Source organism: Prosopis cineraria, unplaced genomic scaffold, assembly GCF_029017545.1.
Source record: "Prosopis cineraria cultivar Desert tree isolate PC_DT_omini unplaced genomic scaffold, ASM2901754v1 PC8, whole genome shotgun sequence".
Classification (NCBI taxonomy): Eukaryota; Viridiplantae; Streptophyta; class Magnoliopsida; order Fabales; family Fabaceae; genus Prosopis; species Prosopis cineraria.
In genome coordinates, this window is record NW_026555339.1 from 6,499,584 (window position 1) to 6,524,003 (window position 24,420).

A 24,420-nucleotide genomic window follows, 5' to 3' on the forward strand; every position below is an offset into this window, starting at 1 on the left:
AAAATATCTTATATTTTTTAATAGAGAGAGTATATTTCACCCAAGTCACTAAGATGGTGTGAATTGTTTGATAGAAAATTGTTTAACAATGAAAAAAAAAACTAAATACTCCTTTGGTTAAAAAATATAAAATATTTTTAATTGAATTTTATCTCCCAATAAAATAATTATTTATTTTTAAACTAACACTATCTTTTTATATTAACTCTTATTTAATAAAATTTTTCAATCTAAAACAAATATAAAATGATTAATTTATAAGGGTGCTTTTGAAAAAAGTATAATAATTACACTTTGAGACTTTAAAAATATTTTATATTTTTTAACATTTAATTTTTTAAAAAATATTTTATATTTTTAAACTGAGAAAGTAGTTTTTATTCTTTCTAGCTAATCCAATTGCTTTAATCCCCTTGAGATTAAAATGAGCAAAATTCTTGTCGGAAGATTAGCAATCGGTTGAGACAAATTAAGAAATATCTCTCTTTCTTGGAGAAAAATAAAAATAATTAGAATTAATATATATATATATATATATATATAATAACGTTTAACAAAAACAGGAGTATATAAAATTAAAGTAAAAATTTTTTGATCGAACAAAATTTTAGGAACAAAAAGTAAATAAAACAAAAAATATCATAAATAAAAAAAGTAGACCCGAAGAATAATTTTAGAAGAAAAAAGAAGTAAATAAAAAAAGAAGATAAATTCATATATTATATGACCGCTCATGAATCCCTATTTAAGACAGCCTTTCTTTACAAGCTTTCACAATCTAATTTAAAAAAGAAAAAGGAAAAAAAAAAAGAAAAGCAACATCCCAAGATGCATATTTAGATATTACTACTAATTTTTTTATGATTTTTTTTGTTTAATATTTAAAAAGCGGCATTCTTGTTTAAGAGTCATGCATGCGCCTCCTCCTCTGCATCAGAAACGGTCATGTCTCTGGTGAGCATACGGATCATAATACGCCGGGCCGCCGGTGCCACTACTTGAGCTACCAGCTCCCGGCCCCATCTGACTCGGTCCCACCGGATAACCCGATCCGTAATAGTATGACGGTGGTGGAGGTGGCGGCATTGCTGGTGCAAGCTCGGGAGCCAGCACTTGCTGTCCCCGGGGGACATAATGGCTGCTACCTGCACCGTCACCGTTACGGTAGCGGTGAAGGTAGACGGAGAGAGGCCCGACGTAGTCGTCGAATCCCAGCTTTTCCATGGCCCAGAGTACGTCATCCGCCGTCACCGTCTTGCGCTGCTCCTGCCGGCACCGCTGGTTAGCCTCGCTGGTGATGAAGCTGATGTACTCAGAGACACACTCCTGTACCGTCTCTTTGGCTTCGTCGGAGATCTTGGCGTGCGGCGGAAGGATCCGGCGCATGATTCGGATGACGTTCGCGATCGGCATGTACTGATCCTGTTCTCTCATCATCCCACGCTGTGCAGGCTCCTGCTGGTTCTGGCTTGGGTTGACCGGAGCTCCGCCGTGTCCGGCAGTGTTCTGTGTCCCCATGAGATTCGAACCTCAAACATAAAAAAAATTGTCTGTCAGATTGTTGCCAAACATAACTCGGTCCAAAGATACCAAAAAGGAAAAAAGAAGTGTTTTTGAATTTTCTTGGTAAAAAAAAATTAATATACACTTTTAATAATTAAATATTCTTTTGGGTCTGAATAATTAAATATTCTTTTGTCCTCCACTAGTTTTGATTTGGTGTTTAAATCATCCATTTCACCCCTGATTTGAATTACTATTTATTTTTATTACAATACACAATAACAGGCAAGAAAAATGTGAAAAATATAGTGGTAATAATAATAAACTATAAATAAAAATAAAACCAATCTTCTTCATTTCTCTCCCCCAATTGGTTTCAATGGAACAGTATATATATAAAATATTGTTTGATTGAGTAGGATCTAGACTGTGTCTGTAGGCCACTGCAATCGTTTTTAGGTAATCTCAAAGACAAGCCCTAAGTCAAAGGCTTTTCTATTCCCTTCAATTCAATTCAATTTCAATTTCAATTTCCAATTCCTTCTCATTTATGACTTCCCTCATCATCTCTCTCTCCCTTCCTTCTTTTAATTAATGACACACAACACTTTCATATATATATATATATATATATATATTTTTGTTTCTTTCCATAAACACGTATCCATCCTCCATCGTCCCCTCAGAAACACTGTAAACATTTCTGATCTATCACAGGTTAGTTCATGATCAGAGCAAAAGCACCAACAAGCGCATCATCATCATCATCATCAGCTGTTCCTGATGAACAATCACTTTAAGGAGAAAATACAGATCAACACAGATAAGAAGATACGTGTGTCTGTGTGTGTGGTTAAAAGCATTTCACAGCGCGTGGTTCATGATTCCTTCATATCATCTGATAAACTTCTGCTGTCATGAACAGAATCTCAGATTCAAGAAAAGAAGCATGCACATCGCATATGGGAACCCACAAAAGATGTCTCAGATCTTTCTTGGTAGTTCATGAAAATTAAAGAAAACAAACAAACCCAAAAGCAATAGAGAGACACGAAATCTGTTTTAGTAAGAGTGAGAGAGAAACTAGCTAGCCAGGGCGTGTTTGGTCTCCAAACAAGAGAAAAGAAGAAATGGAAGAGGATTAATATAGGAATAGTATTACCAGAGCTTGCTGCAAGTTGGTGATGGTGGCGGCCAGAGGGAAAGAAGGGACCTGATCCTGAACCTTCCATGGCTGTTTTCTGATCAGTAAACAGAGAAAGAAGATAAGAGAATGAGAAGAGTGTGTATGGGAGCAGTACACTGTGTGGTTCTATTCCACAATGCGGCCTTTGTATTTATAGACTGAAAAAGGAAGAGGGTTAGATGAGGCTGCAATCAACAAAAATTATTTATTTTATGTTTTTTGATTTTCATTAATTCATGCTTTACTTAATTAATTAGTCCGTAATAAAACTTGCTTAATTTTCATAACATCAAATCCTTAATGTAGGAGTACATTTCTTTTCCCCTTTCATTTCTTTTTCTTGTTCCTTTCTTTTAATTTTTGAACTCTTCAATTGGTTTTCATAACCAAGAAGATACAACATCATAAGATTGTAATTATTAAAAATATTCAATATTTATGAACAATGAAACTAACAAAAAAAAAAAAGTTTCTGTCACTTGAATAGGATTATGTAATTGTGATTATTATTTAAATTATGATTAATGAAATGAATATAATTAAATTACGTCTTTGGATTTCGTTCCGGAAGAATTAATAATAATAATAATAATAATAATAGTTTTGATTATAGTAAACTAATTTTAAAGTTGACCGTCAAAATTATTTTGACATCTCATTGGAAAATACTCTTTAGAATTTAATATGACAATGCTTCATAAACTATTTTACTAGGTAAATTAGTCACCTTTTTTATCTTTGTTAAACAAATTTAGTGATAAAATGGGATACATGAATTTTTATTAGCAATTGAAGATAATGTACATTTAGACAATTGATTTTCCACTGAATTAGCACTACTTTCAATTAGAATGATAAATTTATTATATGGAAAACATAAGTGTTTTAATTTGTCACTTCGATGTTGTCTCCTTTAATTTGTATATATGTTGTTGTTGCTGGGGACATACATTCACTTCCATTTGCATGCAAGTTTGGATCAACCTTCAAAACCAATCCCTTTTTTTTTTTTGGGCTAATCTGGTTTTTAAGCCATGAATTCAAGCTACGTGCTGTTATATATGATCCCCAATTATTTATGACCTTAAATTTCAAAAGGGAGGGTGGGATATGTAAAGTTTTCATATCCACCCCTCCGCTTTCTTCATGTGTCTATCTCTCCCCGTGCTGAATGATTGATATCACGACAAATATTTGCTTTATGGAAACATGATCTAGAAAAATTTTAATTTTTGTCCGCATTATTTTGAAATATTGCATTATTTCAAAAAGAAAATATTTCAAAATAATGTTGAGAGAGTGAAATAAATAGAATTTATTTTTAAAAGGAATGAAGAGAAACAATGTGTTACTTCCATTCTCACAAAATGCCTAGGTAACATGAAATGTTTAATAGGTCTTTTTTATAACATGTGATATTGAATGGTTAGCTAGTAAGTGCATTAGTTTTAGTTCCCATTTCAAGTCACCTAATGATCACATTGCTCATTTAAGTATCGATTAATTACAAGCACCGAAGGGTGTATATATAAAATTCCAAAAAAAAATAAAATAAAACATTAATTTAAATTTAATCAATAGAATTAATGCATTTTAAGAAATTGAAATAAGCATTCACTATTAAGCAAGTATAATTCAATCTCTTAAGGTGAATGTTAATATCAAGAACAAGCCAACAACCACTCTTTTATACTGTGAATAATGTAATGTTTTATAAATTTTATTCTAGATGTGCAAAAGTATTTTAAAAAGGTTCAAAAGGAGGGGAAAAAAACAAAGAAAGACATGAATGATGGGCGTGTGTAGGACCCACAATATTGAGAGTAAGTTGTAGGGCCCACTTGTGTGGGATCTACATGATTGAGAGTCTTGATATCATATATGCACCTTGTATGAAAAATCATCTAACGCTTCTCATTTATAACATAACATATATTTTTTTAAATATTCTTAATCTTTACAGGTCATACTTGATATTCTTTTTCCATTAGTGTTTAGTGAAATATATTTAAAATTTCACAATTTTTTGAGAAATAAATAATTTTAAAAATATTAAATTACTTTCTTCACAACCATCAAAAACACAGATTTTGTTCCTCTTGGGATTGTTCTTCATGACATTGATCTTGTTATTATGAGAGGCTTCTAGTTTTCACAATAGTTTGACACATGATTAATAATATGTAGAATTCTACATTAATGTGAATTGGTTTTCTCTTTGGACCACATTATGCTAATTTATAGTTTCCAACATTCTTATTGTCACACACACACACACAATGCTTGAGAGTTCACCTACAATAGGACTCTTGGGGTCCCACACACTAAATAGAAGGGGAAAAAATGATGTTATCATATATATGTGAGTGATAAAATATAATTAAAGAATAAATTAATGAAGCATCATCTGTGGGGAATATAATAGAATGGCAGAAAAGAAGCGTCTTTTTCTTGGTGACACATGAAAGATGAGCCTTGGGATTTAAATTTATTTTCTTTTTTTCAGTTTTATTGTACATCATAAGCTTAAGTGGGGCCCTTCCTCTCATACTATATACTTCAGTGTTGTTCATGGCGTCTCAAGGGCAATTTCTAGTGTTATATATATATATATATGCAGCTTTTTTTAACGTTTTAAAGTGCTGTATTTTCATCATAAACAAAATATTCATATTTTCATAATTTCAGAGAACTATCTCGATATTTCAGTCATGGCATTTCTATAAGGATATATATGGGCTTTAATTAATTAAGAAAAAGAAATTATACCCAATATATAGGTAGTAGAAAACCGGAAGACGTATATTTACATTATCATCCAACAACCCAGTATATAAGATGAAGGAATTAAGTAACTTCATATAATTTCATTTCTTATATACATCAATAACAGCTAAATCTTTAAAAATAGTTAATTAAATTTAGAGATAATTAAAAATTGGACACATGGATTTTTATTAGTAATTAAAGATAATCAACAATTTAAGCAATTGATTTTCCACTGAAGCACTACTTAATTCAATTCGAAAGATGAATTATATATTATGGGGAAAAAGGAAAGCACTTCGAGGAGTGGTTTCTCTTTAATTAGTATGGTCAATTTACGAGTGATGAAATGGCAACACCAATATTTGTCCCCAAATTAAGTTTATAAATAAGGTAAGCATATATATAAATCTTTTAATTTGTCACTAATTAAATAGCATATCTTGTGCCTACGTTGTTGGAGACATTCTCTTCCATTTGAATGCAAGTTTGGATCAACCTTTGAACCAATCCCAATTGTTTTCCTTTCTTTTTTTTTAAATCTGGTTTTAAGCCATACATGCAGGCTACGTCTTTTGCTTGTGTCTTGCACGTGAGGAGCTTGAATATGTTATAACACACACACACACACACACACACACATCTACAATTATTTTAGAGGAGGTTGAAATGGAGGGAAAAAAAGATATGTATGAGTTGCATGTGTGGGACCCACAACACCAGGGATAGAGGTATGAACTACTTTTGTGGGATCCACATTATTGAAAATGTTGTTGTTGCTATCTAATGTAATTTCACATGAAACTTCATCCAATACTTCTTACTTAGAACGTAACGTATACTTTTTAAATGATTATAACTGAGAAAGCTTTCACATTTACAAGCCATACTTCGCATTTTTTTCCATTTACGTATGTTTACAAAATATTTTAAATTTTCAAATTTATCTTTTGGAGAAAGAATGAATAATTTGAAATATTAAAACATTTCTTCAGAACCATCGCATGCAAATGCTAAAATTAATTAATTATATTCTTTTTCGGATAGTTCTTTGACATTGTATATGAGAGGCATCCAGTTCTAACTGTTTCAACACATCGAAACAATATATTTCTCTGTTTCAACACAAATTAAATCATAGAATTGATATATCAATGCGTATTGCTTTTCTATTTGGACCACATTATGCTTATATGTAGTCTCTAACATTCTCACTCTTACAATGCTTGAGATGTCACCAACAAATCTACAAAAGGGCCCTTGGGGCCCACACAGTGAAGAAAATTAGAAAGTGAAGGTATCTGAGTGAGAATTGAGAAAACAACAAAAATGAGACATCATGTGTGAGGAAGAGAATCACAGAAAAGAAGCATCTTTTCTTGTCTCTATCTCGGAGACACATGAACCATCAGCCCTTGGAATTTTAAGTTATTTTTCCTTTTCTTTTCAGTTTTATTTACCTCAGTGTCTCAAGTGGGCCTCTTCCTCACGCTAAACTTCAGTGTTGGTCATGGCGTTTCTTGGCCAATTAAAGATCCGTAAGACATTATTATTATAAGGAAATGCCAAAATGGGTTTAAATATGAAGAAAAGGCATGGTCTGGCGACTTGTACTCTACATTTTTCTCTTTATTTTTTTCCAGATTTTTTCAAAAATAGATTCAGAAAATGTAGGTGCCACCTATGCAGTTCACATAATATATATATATATATATATATATCATATGAAAAACCATCTTTGTGCAATTTTTTTTATTACTTCTCCTATTAAAAACAATTCTATTTGAGGCATAGTTGTGTATTAAATGTAGATATTTTTCAAGTGAGGATTTGAACTTGATTCATTATGTTGTAAGGGACTAGCCCCTTTCACTAAATTCAATTTTTGTCAAGTCATCCTTATACATTTTTTTTATGAAGTCGTGTACACATTTTTTTCACCTAAAAATTTCATCTAAAGGAACTTTAGAAAATCTTAACGCTACTTAGTTCACATGAAAAACCACGCTATGCTACTTGTAATGCCAAACTTTTTCAGTAATTTTAGAGAATCATAAGCCCACTCCTTCACATGAAAAACCATCCTATGCTTCTTCCTTCTTATTGCCCACACGTATATCCTTGTATCTCAAAATTCTCACTAAATGCTAGTAAGTTCACATGAAAAATCACCACATGTTTTTTTTTCTTTTTGCCCTTTTTTTAGTGAAAGGATGAATTCGTTACTCAAGAGATTACAAAAGACATCATGTGATTTACAAAAATAAAAATAAAAATTAGGCTATAATAATAGCTATGCAAAAGAGAAACAAGTCAGCAAATATTAGCCGGTGTTAGATCTAGTGATCATCCACTTATGGCAGGGGAGACTGAAGAAATCAGAAGCCAAATCATCAGGGATAGTGAGGTGCCAGGCAGAATGAGCAAGGGAGCATTTTCTAAGAACATTGTAACAGCCCTCTGGGTTACCACTGCCTCTCCAAGGTCTTTTCCCAGCGCTGGACAACACACATGTCACCACATAATTGCTGGCTTTAGCCCAGGTGGTACTGAGCATATTCCTTACCCCACCCTCACGCGGGTCTTTTGGAACCTCTCCAGACTCGAACCTCCAACCTCTACCACCTTAATAAAGTTGAGGCTAAGTCTGGTACCATTGAGTCAGACTTGAATGATGGAATACTCCACACCATTGGGAACCGAGTCTATGTGCCAAAATGGGGCAACCTTTGAAGGGATGTCCTGAAAGAGTGCCATGATTCCATGTGGGTCGGACATCCAGGTATGATCAGAACATTTACTCTTGTACAAAATCACTTTTATTGGCCACATATGCAAGACAATGTCGAAGCATATGTGAGGACTTGCTTAGTATGCCAGCAAGATAAGGTTGAACAACAACATCCTACAAGTCTACTCAAACCTTTGTCAGTAGCTGAGAGACCATGGGAGAGTGTCTCTATGGACTTCATAGTTGCTCTCCCTAAGTCTGAAGGATGTGGGAGTATCATGGTGGTGGTTGATAGATTCAGCAAATATGTCACCTTTATACCAGCCCCAGCAGATTGCAAAGTTGATGAAGCGGCACACTTGTTTTTCAAGCATGTCGTGAAGTTATGGGGGATCCCTCGCAGCATCGTCAGTGATCGAGATCCCCGATTCACTAGGAAATTCTGGAGAGAACTTTTTAAGCTCTTGGGGACAGACTTGAATTTTTCAACAAGCTTTCATCCTTAAAGTGACGGACAAACAGAGCGGATCAACGCTTTGGTAGAGCTTTACCTTCGGCACTATGTGAGCACACATCAATGAGATTGGGCTAAGTTGCTTGATGTGGCCCAATTCTCTTACAACTTGCAACGAAGCGAGTCGACAGGTAAGAGCCCTTTTGAGATAGTTATCGGGTAACAACCTCTAACCCCCAATGCACTTGCCACACCATACAAGGAAGACAATCCAGCTGCCTATAAGTTTACCAAGGAATGGCAAGAAGTAGCCGACATTACTCGTGCATGCCTGGATAAAGCCTCCCATAAAATGAAGAAGTGGGCAGACAAGAAGCGGCGCCCCATTGAGTTTCAAGTAGGTGACTTGGTCATGATCAAGTTATTGCTGAATCAATTCAAGTCACTACGAAGGGTCCACAAAGGCTTGGTCAGGAGATATGAAGGTCCTTTCCCTATCGTCAAGCGTGTGGGAAAGGTTACGTACCAGGTACAACACCCTCCTAAGCTTAAGATTCATTCTGTCGTCCATGTTAGTCTCTTGAAGAAATACTACAAAGATGAAGAAGATCCATCTCAAGGTATCTCTAAGAGAGCACCGATAGCGGTTGTCACCGAGTACGACAAGGAGATAGAAGAAATCCTTGCCGATAGGGTGATCAGAAAGAGAGGTGTTTCCAACTACACCGAGTACTTAATCAAGTGGAAGGGTCAACCAGACTCCGAAGCTAGCTAGGAACGTGAAGACCTCTTGTGGCAATTCACCAACCAAATTCAACATTACAAGGAAAAAGGCGTGACGAGGGCGTCGCGAAATTAAGTAAGGGAGAATGTCACGATTCATTATTTTTTATGAGGTTAAGGAGCTCCGAAACATTCCAGAACCCTCCAAAAGGCTCTTGGACAAGCTTAAGAGTACTAGAGAGTGTAAGAACATTCTAGAGAAGTCTACACAACTCTAGCCTCAATATTTTAATATTTTCTACTAGATCTTTCTATGTAAATATTTAGATATTTGTTGTAAATATCTAGGAGAGGATTCTAGAGAATCATTTGTAACTGTAGGATCAATTCAATCTCTACCGTCCATTAAGGAGGTAGGAAACATCTAGATCCAAGGGGGAGGCCTATAAATACCTCACCCCTCCTCATTTGTATGATACCAACTGTTACGAGGCTAGTCTTTTGACCCGTGTGACACTTAGACAATCTTCACTGGAAGTTGCTAAGTAAGCCTAACTCATATAAAAGGAGGATGCTTGGCTAAGTAGAGGAAAGGGAAAGCTTAAGGGCAAAAGAGAGTAGAGAGAATTTGGAGAATGTGAGAGTTCTATTGCTTTGAGAACTCAAGGATGATTTACAAATGAGGAGGGGTGAGGTATTTATAGGCCTCCCCTTGGATCTAGAAAGTTCTCACCTCCTTAATGGACGGTGGAGATTAAGTTTATCCTACGGTTACAATTGATTCTCTAGAATTCTCTTAACAAATATCTAGATATTTAAATAGAAGAATCTAGAGATAATATTAAAATATTGAGGCTAGAGTTGTGTAGCCTTCTCTAGAATGTTCTTGCACTCTCTAGCACTTTTAAAGTTAGCTGGGAGCCTTCTGGAGGGTTCTGGAGCATTCTGGACCTTCTTAACCTTGTGAAAAATGATGAAACGTGACATTCTCCCCCACTTGATTTCGTGACACCCTCGTCGCGCCTTCCTCTTTGTAGCGTTGGATTTGGTCTGTGAACTACCACAAGAGGTTTTCACGTTCCCAACTAGCTTCAAAGTCTGGTTGACCCTTCCACTTGATTAAGTACTCAGTATAGTTGGAAACTCCTCTCTTTCTAATCACCCTGTCGGCAAGGATTTCTTCTATCTCGTTGTCGTACTCGGTGACGACCGCTGTCGGTGCTCTCTTAGAGATACCTCAAGATGGTTCTTCTTCATCTCTATAGTATTTCTTCAAGAGACTAACATGGACGATAGGATGAATCTTAAGCTTGGGAGGGAGTTGTACCTGGTACGCAACCTTTCCCACACGTTTAATGATAGGGAAAGGGCCTTCATATCTCCTGACCAAGCCTTTGTGGACTTTGCGTAGTGACTTGAATTGATTTGGTAATAACTTAACCATGACCAAGTCACCTACTTGAAACTCAATGGGGCGCCGCTTCTTGTCTGCCCACTTCTTCATTTTTCGGGAAGCTTTATCCAGGCATGCACGAGTAATGTCGGCTTCTTCTTTCCATTCTTTAGTAAACTTATAGGCAGCTGGATTGTCTCCCTTGTATGGTGTGGCAAGTGTATTGGGGGTTAGAGGTTGTTGTCCAGTAACTATCTCAAAAGGGCTCTTACCTATTAACTCACTTCGCTGCAAGTTGTAAGAGAATTAGGCCACATCGAGCAACTTAGCCCAACCTTATCAATGAGCGCTCACATAGTGCCAAAGGTAGAGCTCTAACAAAGCGTTGATTAGCTCTGTTTGTCCCTCACTCTGAGGATGAAAGCTTGTTGAGAAATTCAAGTCTGTCCCCAAGAGCTTGAAAAGTTGACTCAATAGTACCAAACTTAACCTCAACTTCGTTAAGGTGGTAGAGGTTAGAGGTTCGAGTCTAGAGAGGTTTCAAAAGACCCCCGTGAGGGTGGGGTAAGGAATACGCTCAGTACCACCTGGGCTAAAGCTGGCAATCATGTGGTGACATGTGTGTTGTCCAGCGCTGGGAAAAGACCCTGGAGAGGCAGTGGTGACCCAGAGGGCTGTTACATAACTTGACTCAATGGTACCAGACTTAACCTCAACTTCATTAAGGGGGTAGAGGTTGGAGGTTTGAGTCTGGGGAGGTTCCAAAAGACCCTCGTGAGGGTGGGGTGAGGAATACGCTCAATACCACTTGGGCTAAAGCCGGCAATCATGTGGTGACATGTGTGTTATCCAGCATTGGGAAAAGACCCTGGAGAGGTAGTGGTGACCCAGAGGGCTGTTACAAACATGATCCACGTCATTAATTTCATTTCTTCATCTCAATTTGTTCAGGAGATTCAAATATCTGACATCTTGGCGAAAATTATAATGTATGCACTATGTACTCCTTTCTTACAAGACACCTTTAGCATTATCACAGGAATCAAGGATTTGCTTAAAACTCATTAATTCTATTTAATAATGACAAATTTTCAATCTTACCCTTATTTAAATCCAGATAATGTAACTTCAGAAAAATGAACCATAGCTCTGGCACTATTAAGAAAATTAGAAAATTGACTATGAAAGATTAGATAGTGCATTTTACCATGTTTATAGGAAAACAAATAGATATACTAATCTCTTAGCCCATTAATCACTACATAATATATTTTAATATTATGATTTTTGATACTCCACTACTTGACTGCAAAAATTTCATGGTTTGTAAATATGACTAGATCATAGTTCATTGTACAATTTTACCGTGGCCTTATAATAAAAAAAAAGAAAAATGAAGAATGAACTATGGTTGAATAAAGACAATATAGAAAAAATATAATAAACCTCTCGTATAGTGCTTCATAAAAAGACCAAAATTTTTTTCCTCTAAACACCTTATAAAAAGGACAGGAGGGAGTATGTTAAAAGACCAAGTACATTGGGCTGACAACAATGAAGAGGAGACATAGCCGCAGTTTCCTTTAGAGTGTCATAATGAAGTAAAATTTTGAAACCACTCCAATTATACCACCCTATTTGGAGTAGTCCCAAAGTTAGAAATGAGCTTTTGCATATCCACTTCAGACAAAGGCAGAATTTAAAACCCTATTTGATATTTAGGTATGCATTTTGATGGATTGGGATTGGAGTTGGGATTGACTATTGAGAGTTTAAAAATATATTTAGTACGGAATAATATTTGAATGAAATATATGCATTAATTTGATCTTATAATCAATCAAAAATTATTGAAATACTATAATGCCTCTTATCATTAATATAAAAAAATACACAGTTGGAGGGATGAATATGAACATATATACATAGTCTAGGGAAGAGGAAGATGAACTTGTACCCAAATCTAACACAATCGCAAAGGAGGAAAGACTTGAACCCAAATCTAGAAAATGAACTTGAACCCATCAATGGCCAACTTAAATTTGAACCAGAGTGACTTGTGGTGTACATCAATAGTGGAAGGAAGATGGACCCCAAATCTAGCAAACTCGAACTTGAACCCATTAATGCTGAATTTGAACTAGAACCAGTGACTCACTGTTGACATTGATGATGGGAGGAAGATGAAGATCTAGCTCATCAATAGAGAGAAGGGAGGAAGACAGAGATACAAGAGGAAGGGCATTGTTATGGTAAAAGATGACATAATCGCAAGGGAGGTAGGGAATGAAAGGGACGACCATGTTAGAAGGTGATGCCAACAAGTAAGGGAAGGGATGACAAAGAAAGAGATGGGTGAGGGTAATTTCATCTAAATATTTTCAATCCCAAAATTGATTTTGCAATATAAGGGGTGAGTAGTATTGAATAATCCCATATGAGGTGCGATAGAGATTGGACTTGAATTACCCAATGATCTATGCCAGATATGGGAAGTTAAGTTTTTCAATCCCAAACCTTCAATCCCATGTACCAAATAGGGCCAAAGTTATTTAAGTAGTCTTAGCTCACCCACTTAGTTATCATCCCATAAGTGAATTTGCTTACCATACTCTGGTCCATTTGTTACCGATATCAACATCTTCCCAAACATTCCTCAGACTTCTGCTAAAATAGGAGCAAGAGGTGCGAGTTCTCCTTTCACTTCTAACATTCTTATGAGTTCAATTATACAAACACTAATACAACGAATCCTACCAGAGCATACACATTTTCCTCCAGAATAGATCTAGAGCATACAAAACAAAAACTATCATATGCTTCATCCTTTCGTTGTGACATGTTCAGGTAAGATTTTAGCCCTTACAACTCATACTGATGTCACATTGGTTATCACTTATTAGTATATAGGAACACAAGTAGTTTTTAAGTTGTTGTTATTAAATAATGCAATAAAAATAAAATGCATTTTTTAAAGAAAGAGAAATGATCAAACAACGCAGGGAAAAAGCAAATTAACTTGTATTGGAAAATATAATAATAAATGCTTAAATCCATGTCTTCTAACTTTTGTCACATTCCTTTACTGATCTAATCAAAAGATGTTATAGATACAAATCCTAGAGTTATTGATCAAGATTTACTCAGATCCTTTCCTATTTGATTTTGTACTATTTACACTTCTTTTTCTTTTCTTGAGATGGCCATTACTAAGGTATTCGGGACATGTTTTATACACTTTGCTGTACTGAACAAGATTCGTGACAACAGCATACACAGTGCTATTGCTTCTAGGTCCCAATATTCTCTTTATAACAGCATTCTGCCCACATTTTGATTCAACAATTGCTTTGTCTCTCAGCTTTTGGAATATCACATCCTTATCAAAGCTAAAGCTGTCAGTTGAAACCTGCAGTGAAGATATTGTCGTTAAGTTCCACCATAAAAATTGATGAAGAACACGTTTAGGCACACAGGAGAGTTATCGGCTATCACTGGACTTGATAGAGAACTAGCAATGCTTTCTTATGAACAGAGAAGACAAATATGGTATAAACAGAAGGGAACATCATGAAAGATTTTATTCAAGAAATGATGCTCTGAAAGCTAACATATAGTCACATGATGTTGACCTATCTCACCTTAAAATCAACTAGGACATCAATTTCGATGGAAGAGCAACCACAGCCTTCACTGAAGCTGATTTTCAGAACCATTTCAAATGCTTTGTTCAGTGCTGTTCTCCTGATGCACCAATCATCCAGATGTGATCCATGACACTTATTGCATCTTAAATGGAGCAACACTAAGATATGATTTTTGTTCAAGATTTCCTGACTTCTCATGCATATTCTTACAAATCATGCCACTTCAGTTTAATCTCATTAAAAATGCGAGGAGTTAGGACTTACCCAAAAAAAAAAAAGTGAGTTAGGACTAATTAACTGGCTAAATTTATCCATGGCATGAAGACGCATTCCAAAATTAGAGGACAACAGAGTGTATGTTACCACTGATTCTGACAATATTATTAATTCCAAAAAGTGTATGGCAGATGCATGCTTCGGCACCTTTTAAGCCGAAAGGGTTGTGTGGTCAGTATGGCTGCTTTGTAATCATCTTTGTCTAAGAAGGAGACCTGCAGCAGAGATAGAAATGCCAGTCAATTTTTTATCGACACCATAAACATTATTTTTCACTGCAAACACAAGATTGATTTGGTTTTTCATTAAAAAAATGTGATGAAGTTGCAATAGCGACTGGTTAATGATTTGTTCTTCCTCGTGCCTAAATGGCAGCTAGCAGAGTTTGTCATGGGAACTTCAGTCATCACTATAAAGCAGCAAGGTAACATGACATGACATGACCAGCCCCTTCCCTAATCGGAAAGGAGAGTTACAATCACAGCCACACTCTTTTTCTTTTCACCAAGCACAGATTCACCCACTATAATCTGAACATGATATTACTAAAACAGCCACCCATAAATAGGAAAATGACCATTGGCCCTGGTATCCAAAAATCCAGAATCAAGTAATTTAGCCATATAAGAAAAAACGACAATTCCAAGCATAAATTCACCTCAACAGACTTGATAAATGGCGATGCAGCTTTCTGCCCATGTGCACTGGCAATCCAGAGGGTCCAGTTCACGTATCTTTTATCTGTGACTCAAATGAAGGAACTATGTGAAACCAAATAAGACTCATGCAAGTGCTACTCAATCGCGCAACCTTGAATTACAAGATTATGAAAAGGCAAGTATTTCTCACAGACACAACCAAACGAGTTACCATAACCAGAAATATAACAAGCAATGAAGAGATATGCTGACATATCAATTTTATCACGTGAACATGAAACTCTGTCCAGTCCAGTTATTTTGATATTTGACATGATACGCAATCCATGAGACCTTTCATTCAAAGTCTTGTAAACTTATCATGAAGCAGTGGAGTTGTCATGCCATTATACAGATTTGTGTCAATATACAAAGCCAAAGAAGAAAAATGTACACACATTAGAACTGAACGATGGTTACCATTGCTCAAAGCTTGATTTAGTATGATCTGGAAAAGATCAATCCTGACAAATGGAGGAATCTGCAGACTAAGCAAGTTCATGACTCCTGCAATTACCTGCTCCAGTTTGAACTAACATAGTAAATTGCAGAAAGCCATGCTAAGAAAAAAATTACTCAGGGAAAACAAGAATATATAGAGCAATTCGGATTTCTATAATTGCAAGTGCAGTGAACAAAGAAAACCTAAAGACAAGGGGGAAAAAAACAGTTAATACCCAACTCTTTCGTTTGTATTGATTAATGAACATTTGGTTTAAATTAGCAATTTTACATTTGTTGTGACCCTATCATATATTTATTAGAAATCCTTTCATATTACCTGAAATGTTAAGAGACTTTTTAATTTGGATGAGTAACTACAAACTGAGACGTCTTTATAGTCAGCTATATGCATACATATAAAAGTCAGATAAAAGCATGCCACTTAAAATCGAAGGTTTTGGAGGTAAAATCTTGTTACACTTTCATAATATTTCCAGAAGCAGCTAAGTTTCTCAATTTCCAAACATGAACTCCTCTAGTTAATATTTACCACAGAATTAAGATTACATCATCACATTCTTAATGCAAGTACCAATCCCACCTCAATTTTTGCCACTGGCTTCATGACCTGTATCATTTTTTCTCAAAACAATGGTAAAAAGAAAAGATCTTCTGCACTCAAGGATTCAGATGAAAATACCTTATCTACTAGCCCATGGATAACTAAACTGGCCTTTTTGTCCTTTGTAGTTTTCTGTAAAGTCCAAAAAGCACACCGCAGATAATGTGAATCCTAAGGGAATCATGAAGCTTTAAAAAAAAATATAATAAGTAAAAGAACAGAGAGAGACAATAAGCAGCAGAAGAATATTTGACTCTCTGATTTTATTCTTGTCAGGCTGTGATAGGCTCAATGTTGTAAGAACCCTGCGATTCCCCCATTGTATTAGGATCCTCTAAATCTACCATAACCATTTTATATGTTGGTTTTACTTGAACAAGGATTTGTTTAACTAACAGTAGCCATTTAGACCACTTAAAATGCATAAGTTGATTGAGGCAGCCAATACTTTACTACATAGCACTAAAACTGGAAAGGATGGAGTTAAGCGTGAGTAATATCCTTGCTTCAAACCCTTCTAATATAACCCAAAACAAAAACAAAAACAAACAAAATCTTCTGCTACTTATTTCTTTAGAAAGACAAAATCTTCTGCTACTAGTGAAGGTATTTGGCTTTCACTGATGAACTAACAAATTTGAATAGGCAGTCACACTCAAACAACTCTAGAAAGACAAATAGGGAAATTAAGTTGACATATGGGCAACAACCCAGATGAATATACAGAACCTGGTGAGAAAATGAAAGAGATACCTGGAGATTTACTATGACAATTTTACCCCCACCACGAAGTGCTTTTAGTGGTAGGTTACATGCTGGAGTTATTTGCAGACTGCACGACCAAAAGAACACATAATGAAGTAAAAGATTTAGAATAAGAACACAATAGTATATATTTAAAAGATATTTGTCATTCTAGTGCAAGTTGGTTGTTAGTCCACACAGAATTACTCAAAACTACAAGTGTAGACAAGCAGGTGGTAGGGAAAGCGATGTGCATCATGTCAGAAGAATACTTCTGTCTTACTTTGACAAGAAATCAAGCATTTTGTTACCTTGTCCCTAAGCATAATACAATATCCGCCTGTCTGCAGTGCTTCTCTGCAGGACCCATCTCTTTTAGAGGCAGTGCGTCCTATCCATACACAGAGGCATGGTCAGGGGAAACAAAGATATAAATGAATCCTAACCAACATGTGAGTTTACAACACATCGGCCAGGACATGATAATTTTAGGGAAAATATCATCTAAGGACTCTTGAGAGTTTTTATATCAAAGAGAGACCTTAAAAATCTGAAAGTTTACTGCATTCCCTTGGTATCTATTTGAAAATAAGATTTATAAGAAAAGACCTAATTACCCTAAAGTTCAATAAATTAATGGATTGTTAATCACATATGATTAGTTGTCAAAACCTAAATAGTATTTGTTTATGCAGGACTAACACTTATACAATTAAATATATGTTATCAGTTATAATAACTTGTTAATTCCACAAGAGGAGTTGTTAATTATGTATTATTACTTATCAAAACTAGCACGGATGCTTATTTATGCAGAACCAGTACATGTACAATTAAACATGTGCTATCAATTATAGTCACTTGTTAATTCCAAATAGGTTGTTATTAATTACATAAGGTTATTTGCCATAACTCGAATGGATGCTAATTTATGCAGAATCAACACTTGTATAATTAAACATGTGCTATCAGTTTTTGCAACTTGTTCATTTTTGAATAGATTGTTGTTAATCATGTACGATTACTTGTCAAAACATAAATGGATGCTTGTTTATACATCCATAAAATCTTAAGGGTAGTTAGGTCTTTTCTCAATCAATCTTATTTTCAAATAGGTACCTAGGGATGCAGTGAAATTTCATACTTTAAAGGTCCTTCTCTAATATAAAAACTTTCTAGAGGTCCTTAGATGATAGTTTCCCATAATTTTATCCCAATTTTATTTCAAAAATATCACCAACTGAAAGCAACAATCAGTCAGCTCCGCCTTATTGGTTAGATTAGTTTAAAGACAATTTTGCTAAATTAACAACTTCACTCAGCACTTAAAATAAAGTCTTTCTTGGATTGAAATTTAAAACAGTATACAGTCCTTTTTTTCTTTGTTTTTTTAAATCATACACCCCATAGTTTACTTATGTTAGACTGTCCGTCCTGAGTCCATCCTTGAGGATTCATCAATGAATTTCAGCTAAAATTAAACAGAGCAAATGAATGAAGCAATACCTCCCAGTCAAGAACTGTATCTTTGAGTTTTTTTTGACATTTTGCATCTGAACAACGCCTTGATGTCTCCTTCAATCCAATAGTTTCAACCTCAAAATCCCGAAAGTACCTTAAGAAGTTCAAATCATAAAATTGGGCTTATAATATATTTAACATACAAACTTTGAAAAAATATGGACGTGAATAACAAAACTACATTAATTCTAACAATGCAGAGGCCCAAAATGGGAAAAAGGAAAAAAGAAAGAAAGAAAGCAAGGCGATCACAGATTGTCTGAGGTGGATTTTGTTCAAAGGAGCTAGGTGGATATCCTTGATGAAATAGGTTCCTGAATGCTGAAAACAAAATACTGAACAGAAAGCATAGAAGAAACAATTCAAATAGGCATGAACCTAGACTATGTATGATGGACTTAATCCAATATATATAGCAAAATTATTTGAGCGATGTCTATAACAGAATCTTTCCAGATAATGTTATAAACTAGAACTTATAAAAATTAAGTAAATAAAATTTATTTGGTCTAAAAATGTGTGGTGGCTCTTGTTTTGCTCACGCATCAATTTTAATATTGTTAAAGATATTTGATTGAACATGCCAAGATAACCAAACATCATCAATAAAGATAAATCGTGTGCTAAACTGGGATATAAATAGCAATAAAAATCTTACTCAGCTCCACAGGAAGGGCATGTTTCCATAAAGGAGTTCCCATGCAATTCTGCCAGTTTCTCCCTTGGTATTCCAGAACGAAGATGGAGACCATCAACATTCTACAGACAAAAGTAGAATTCATTGACCTTTTTGACAGAAGAAAATGCCTAAAAACAGTGATAGAAATGTACGCCAAATTTGTGCTGCAGAGAATAGATATAAGATAGTATCCTATTAAGATGTATAATCTTCTTTTAGGAAATTACCATGAATCAAGCATGGAGTTTTTGGTCGTGAATTATGTAATCATAGTATTCATATAAATGGTAGTTGAAGGTTTGGTATATTATATGAGCATAATTATTGAGTCTTCTAAAAATATACAGGTCTCTCTTGTGATATATACAAAATTAACAAATGTATGCATGCTTGTGTAGTTGTGTTTAGATCATACATCCCACCTTGTTAAACATTCAAGCCAACATAACATTGGCAGCACCGTATTACTTCAAACAGATAATTTGCTCACACATCGAAAGAACAGAGATAAAGCCAATTAATAATGAACAAAAAGTTGATGTAATGTATACAATGGACATAAATATAGATATTTAAACAAAAATTCAGTGTTATTACCTGACTGATAACAAACTTTAATATACCAGCCTTTTCTAATTCTACCAGAGCCATGTGAGTCAAGCTTGGCACTGCACGTTGAAATGGCAGAGATGCTTCAGGCAATGGTTTTCCTTCACGCTGTAATGATACATCAATCCGAATGAGAAGTTAAAAAGCCCCACATTGAAGTAATAATAGCATGAAGTATCAAGACAAGTAAGAAAAGGCAATGAAACACTGAAAGAACACATCCTTACAGACAGTAGTGAAATAAGACTTCTTTTAGGTAACAACAAGACTTTGTTTTATATCAATCACAAGAGACATAATCAAAACATGCTAGATAACAAACCAGTAGTTAAATCTTGGAATAACAATATTTTCTTTCCTCTGAGAGATAACAAATTCATTAAAATATGCTAGAGGAGGCATGTTAACCTTGTTTTTAAGGTCCGTAACAATTTCAAGTAACTATTCACATATACTGTAGCTACAACAGTTTATACTTCAATTAACTCCCTTCTAGTATTTTTGAGTAACCAAAGTTTAAGACAGAACAGCATGTAAAATCCAATTTACAGTCCATTGAACTTTAATACTATTATATATATATATATATACAGAAATCATTATCTTGGTTTCATAATCTTTTCTTGCACTTATATATATATATATATATATCATACTACTTAAAAAATTAGATACATTTTCTCCTTAATGAGGAAAGGAAACGATCATAATTCACAAATGGTCCACAAAATACTGATTCAATCAAATATACTTAAAATTATAAGAATGGATGATGACTATGCATTATACAAGAGTGACAAGCATTAAATGTGTCATAGCCTTCTTTGTCGTCAACTTAAAATCGCACCATCAAATCAGACTGATCAAGCAACGTCCCCACTATGTGAATATATAATCCCACAATGCAGGAATTCTAGGACAACAAATTTCATTATGCAATTTAGCCTGAGAATAAAAAAGTTGATATAATGTTTTCTCTTTGGAATTTGCATTATGAATCAAATATAATAAAATCAAATATCCAGCATTCATTCACTTAAAATGGAATGAAAGCGCATTTCAGATTCCAAAAAAAATCAAATAGAATATGCTGATCACCTGAAGCGTCCAAATACCCTTTGGACCTCTGAAATCAGGTATACCACAAGAAGTTGATATTCCTGCACCTGTAAACACTACTAGATGCTTACTCTGCGAGTAGAATGAGAGAGGTATGAAGAAACTGATTATATACAAAACCAACACACAAAAATGGAACTCCCTACTGTCAAAACTAACGAGTTTCTGCAAATTACCTTTTTTATCACGACAGCAAGTTGCTCAATCTGCCAGAAAAGGAAATTATGAAAGAGCATTGCAATTAGCACACCACATGAGGGGAAAATTACCTGTGACTAAAACCAAACTACAAAACACAACTTCCATTTACCGGAGACAATTGGAATGAAAAGAAAAACATCAGCAATTTCAGGTAAGGCAAGAATCATATATGTGGACAAAAAGTCGAAAACACCTCCCATTATCCATTATTTAATTATTGCCTATTGGAATATTCTTGTCTCAGCCTCAAATCAGATCTAGGTATGCAGCTGGTAAACATTCAATGTCTGAAAGCATTATTCGCTCCATCAAAAACCCTTGGAATGGAACAAGTTCATTCATCTTATTCCAGAGTAGCCTTACTCTGTGTCGTTTATATGCATAATCATGCAAGTTGATGATCAAGACTTATACAACCAGATATACAGACAGCCCAGCAATGAGTTTCCCAAATTTCATCTTAATCGGCACAAAACAAGTGAATTAACCAATTGCCGATCAATCATACAACTAAAACCCCGGTACCAGATTCCACAAGGCAACAAAGTTTCTCAGTATTAGACCCAGACAGCAGTCAGAAGCGTCGAAGTTGCACAAGATCACCCGAGTTACGTATAACAAGTATAAATAACAGTAACAGGAGATGGAATTAGGAAGATTACGAGTGGAGAAAACTAAAGAAATGACCCACTTTTTCTTGCAAAACTTGAGCTGGTTCGAAATATTCCGTCATCCCCACGTTGCCCACATCCTCTATGAAGGAAAGCTTCTCGGCATATCCAAGAGACATGGTCCCAGGGTTGGTGAATGAGTGTACTGCCACTCAATAGCTCTTCGTTCTCTGATGCGAAGAAGGCCTTTCCTCCTGAATTTGCTTCTTTTAAGGAGGCCCCTCAAACCGAAAAGGCGAAAGCCAATATAACGTTAATATGCAACTGTATCATCCCTTTTAAACAGAGAAGATCCTTATAACTCACAACACACGCTTTTGATCATATTGCTTTTAATTAGAAGTAAGGTTTTTTCCCCCTTGCCAAGGATTGATTAGATGTGAGTATCTTTATCAAATAGTTAAACTGTAGAAAAGATTAACCCCTCACAATATTAAGAAATTCTCATTAAAAGAATCAATATTTAATACCTGAATTTATTTAAACATGTTCGAGCAGGATTTATTCTAATGAAAAAATAACTTAGTACAAGTAAGTTTTTTTGGGCCTTCTATGTAAGTCATTTCTTGCAAACAAATTACACATATCTTTATATATATATATATATATATATTGAATATCTAATATATAGGATCTTTTTTAATTTTTATAACATCCTATTTACTTAAACTATTTTTCTTAGGTCATAGAAATTAAGCAAAATTAGTTAAATATTAATTTTTTTTACAAATTCTCAAAAATTACTTTTATTGATATAGTTCATTGAAAGGGAGAAAGGATAGATAAGAAAAAATTCATTTATTAAGCTAACAATGACAAGGACGTTTTTTAAAATGAGGCATAAATATTTCATTAGACATGTTTAAGAAGAACTCGTAATAAAAGCTCATAAATAAAATGTTACAAATGAATATGGTTGAAAATGGAAGTAAATTACTATACATATAAGAGTTGGGTTTCAAACTTCCAACTCACTTGCTTAAGTTATAAGAACATATACTATTCACATTAATTTTTATTAGTAATTTATTATAAATTTTATAGTTCACTGTTATCATAAGTTCAGTCAGGATAAATAAACAAAATAAATTACTTCTTCAACATTTGATTTATTGTACAAACTTAATTAAATATGAGTATAGACACGTACAAACATAAATGAGTGATATTAGGATGACGAGTGATTAAATTAAAGTGTAAAATATAATGTAATTACTGAAAAATCACAATATTCAAATTTCAGAGTGAGAGTTAATTGAAGAAAAAGGACAAAGGAGGGAGTCTTTTCATTTTTCAATGGCTGTTTCCAAATACGGAGCATGAAGAAAGTCAATCAAACGTGGATGTCAATCTCAGTCCCACAAAAAGTCATTCTCTTCGTTCAAACTTGCTATCATTTCAGGCTCCCCCAACTTGCTTTTGCTTTTTCTCAAATCTTGTCCTTTTAATTTGATTTTTATATTATAAATCCATAATCTTCAACTAGTGTGCTATCCATTCTAACGTTGCATGCAGTCTAGCCCAATATGTTATGCAATGTAATATTTAATTATATATATATTGACAAGATGAAGCAAATTCCCTAACTCATTTGACTGTTAGAAAAGATGCAAGTCCAATAAAATAGAATTATAGAAAATAAAAAAGATTAAAATAATAATGATATTAGATAACTTTCTGTGAGAAGAGGGTAATGAAATAATAGAGGTCCTTTACATTCCTTAATCCTTCTTCCCTCTTGAATATCAAATTATTTTCAAAATTTTAAAATTACTTTTAAATATTTTTTAGTTGGGTTAAAATCCAACCCGGACAAACTCAATGTTCAAACTACAAATCAAATTGGATATCAAGTTAAAGTAAAGCCCGACCCAACTCGACGCGTGTATATTTCAATGTACTTCGGCTTTCACAGTTTTTCCCACTGCTGGATCAATCAACAAACACAGCGACCTCATTGCTCAATTGTGCTCATAGTCATGATTAAAACCATTATCCACACGTTACAGTTGACAGTGTGGTTGATCATTATCAAAGCAGAAAATAATCGTTGCTAAAAATGATTTTTTTTTTGGTACTATACATCACTACGTACGTACACAGCACACACAAAAGACAAATTCTAAAAATCACTTGCCTTTCTTCAACATGTACGTACGTATTCATGCTACTGATTTTCTGTTTCCCTAATCATAATGGTGTAAGTTCTTGTACGTACCATATACCTTGTTCCAACGTGCCATGAATATCACCACACACACACATATTAATGATTGCCTTTTCAGAGTCCCAAATTTTTTTAAAATCTTAGCTTGCCTCTTAATTTATGTTTATACACATTTATTATCCATCACTCATAGATATGTACTTCAAATGTGTGCGTGTGAGAGAGATGTACATACTTTACTGAGACTAAAAAGACATTTGATTATA

The 24,420-nt window shown here is 34.5% G+C and overlaps 2 protein-coding genes across 2 annotated transcripts; both read right to left on the reverse strand.

Annotated features, from left to right (window-relative positions):
* Positions 1-315: 315 nt before the first annotated feature.
* LOC129319029 (nuclear transcription factor Y subunit B-9-like) lies at positions 316-1,437 on the reverse strand. Its single transcript, XM_054964060.1, has one exon. The coding sequence runs from the start codon at positions 1,435-1,437 to the stop codon at positions 934-936; it is 504 nt and encodes a 167-aa protein (XP_054820035.1). The 3' UTR covers positions 316-933.
* Positions 1,438-13,762: 12,325 nt separating this feature from the next.
* Positions 13,763-22,256, reverse strand: LOC129317934 (NAD-dependent protein deacetylase SRT1-like). The gene is made up of 14 exons (XM_054962365.1): positions 22,008-22,256; positions 21,292-21,321; positions 21,095-21,187; positions 19,985-20,104; positions 19,367-19,467; positions 18,694-18,802; positions 17,499-17,578; positions 17,197-17,275; positions 16,522-16,575; positions 15,798-15,894; positions 15,338-15,420; positions 14,827-14,894; positions 14,398-14,500; positions 13,763-14,165 (listed from the first exon to the last, which is right to left on the reverse strand). Exons 1-14 carry the CDS (start codon positions 22,104-22,106, stop codon positions 13,896-13,898), a joined length of 1,386 nt encoding a protein of 461 aa, XP_054818340.1. The 5' UTR covers positions 22,107-22,256; the 3' UTR covers positions 13,763-13,895.
* Between the last annotated feature and the right edge of the window lie 2,164 nt (positions 22,257-24,420).

Bases quoted from the DNA above. Each gene is read 5' to 3' on its own strand.
- LOC129319029 (XM_054964060.1), bottom strand. From the start codon at position 1,437: ATGATGAGAGAACAGGATCAGTACATGCCGATCGCGAACGTCATCCGA.
- LOC129317934 (XM_054962365.1), bottom strand. From the start codon at position 22,106: ATGTCTCTTGGATATGCCGAGAAGCTTTCCTTCATAGAGGATGTGGGC. The intron at 17,579-18,693 runs GTATTGCTTCAT...GTGTATGGATAG, and splicing joins ATACAGTTCTTGACTGGGAG to GACGCACTGCCTCTAAAAGA. The intron at 14,501-14,826 runs GTGCCGAAGCAT...TTGGTGCATCAG, and splicing joins CAACCCTTTCGGCTTAAAAG to GAGAACAGCACTGAACAAAG.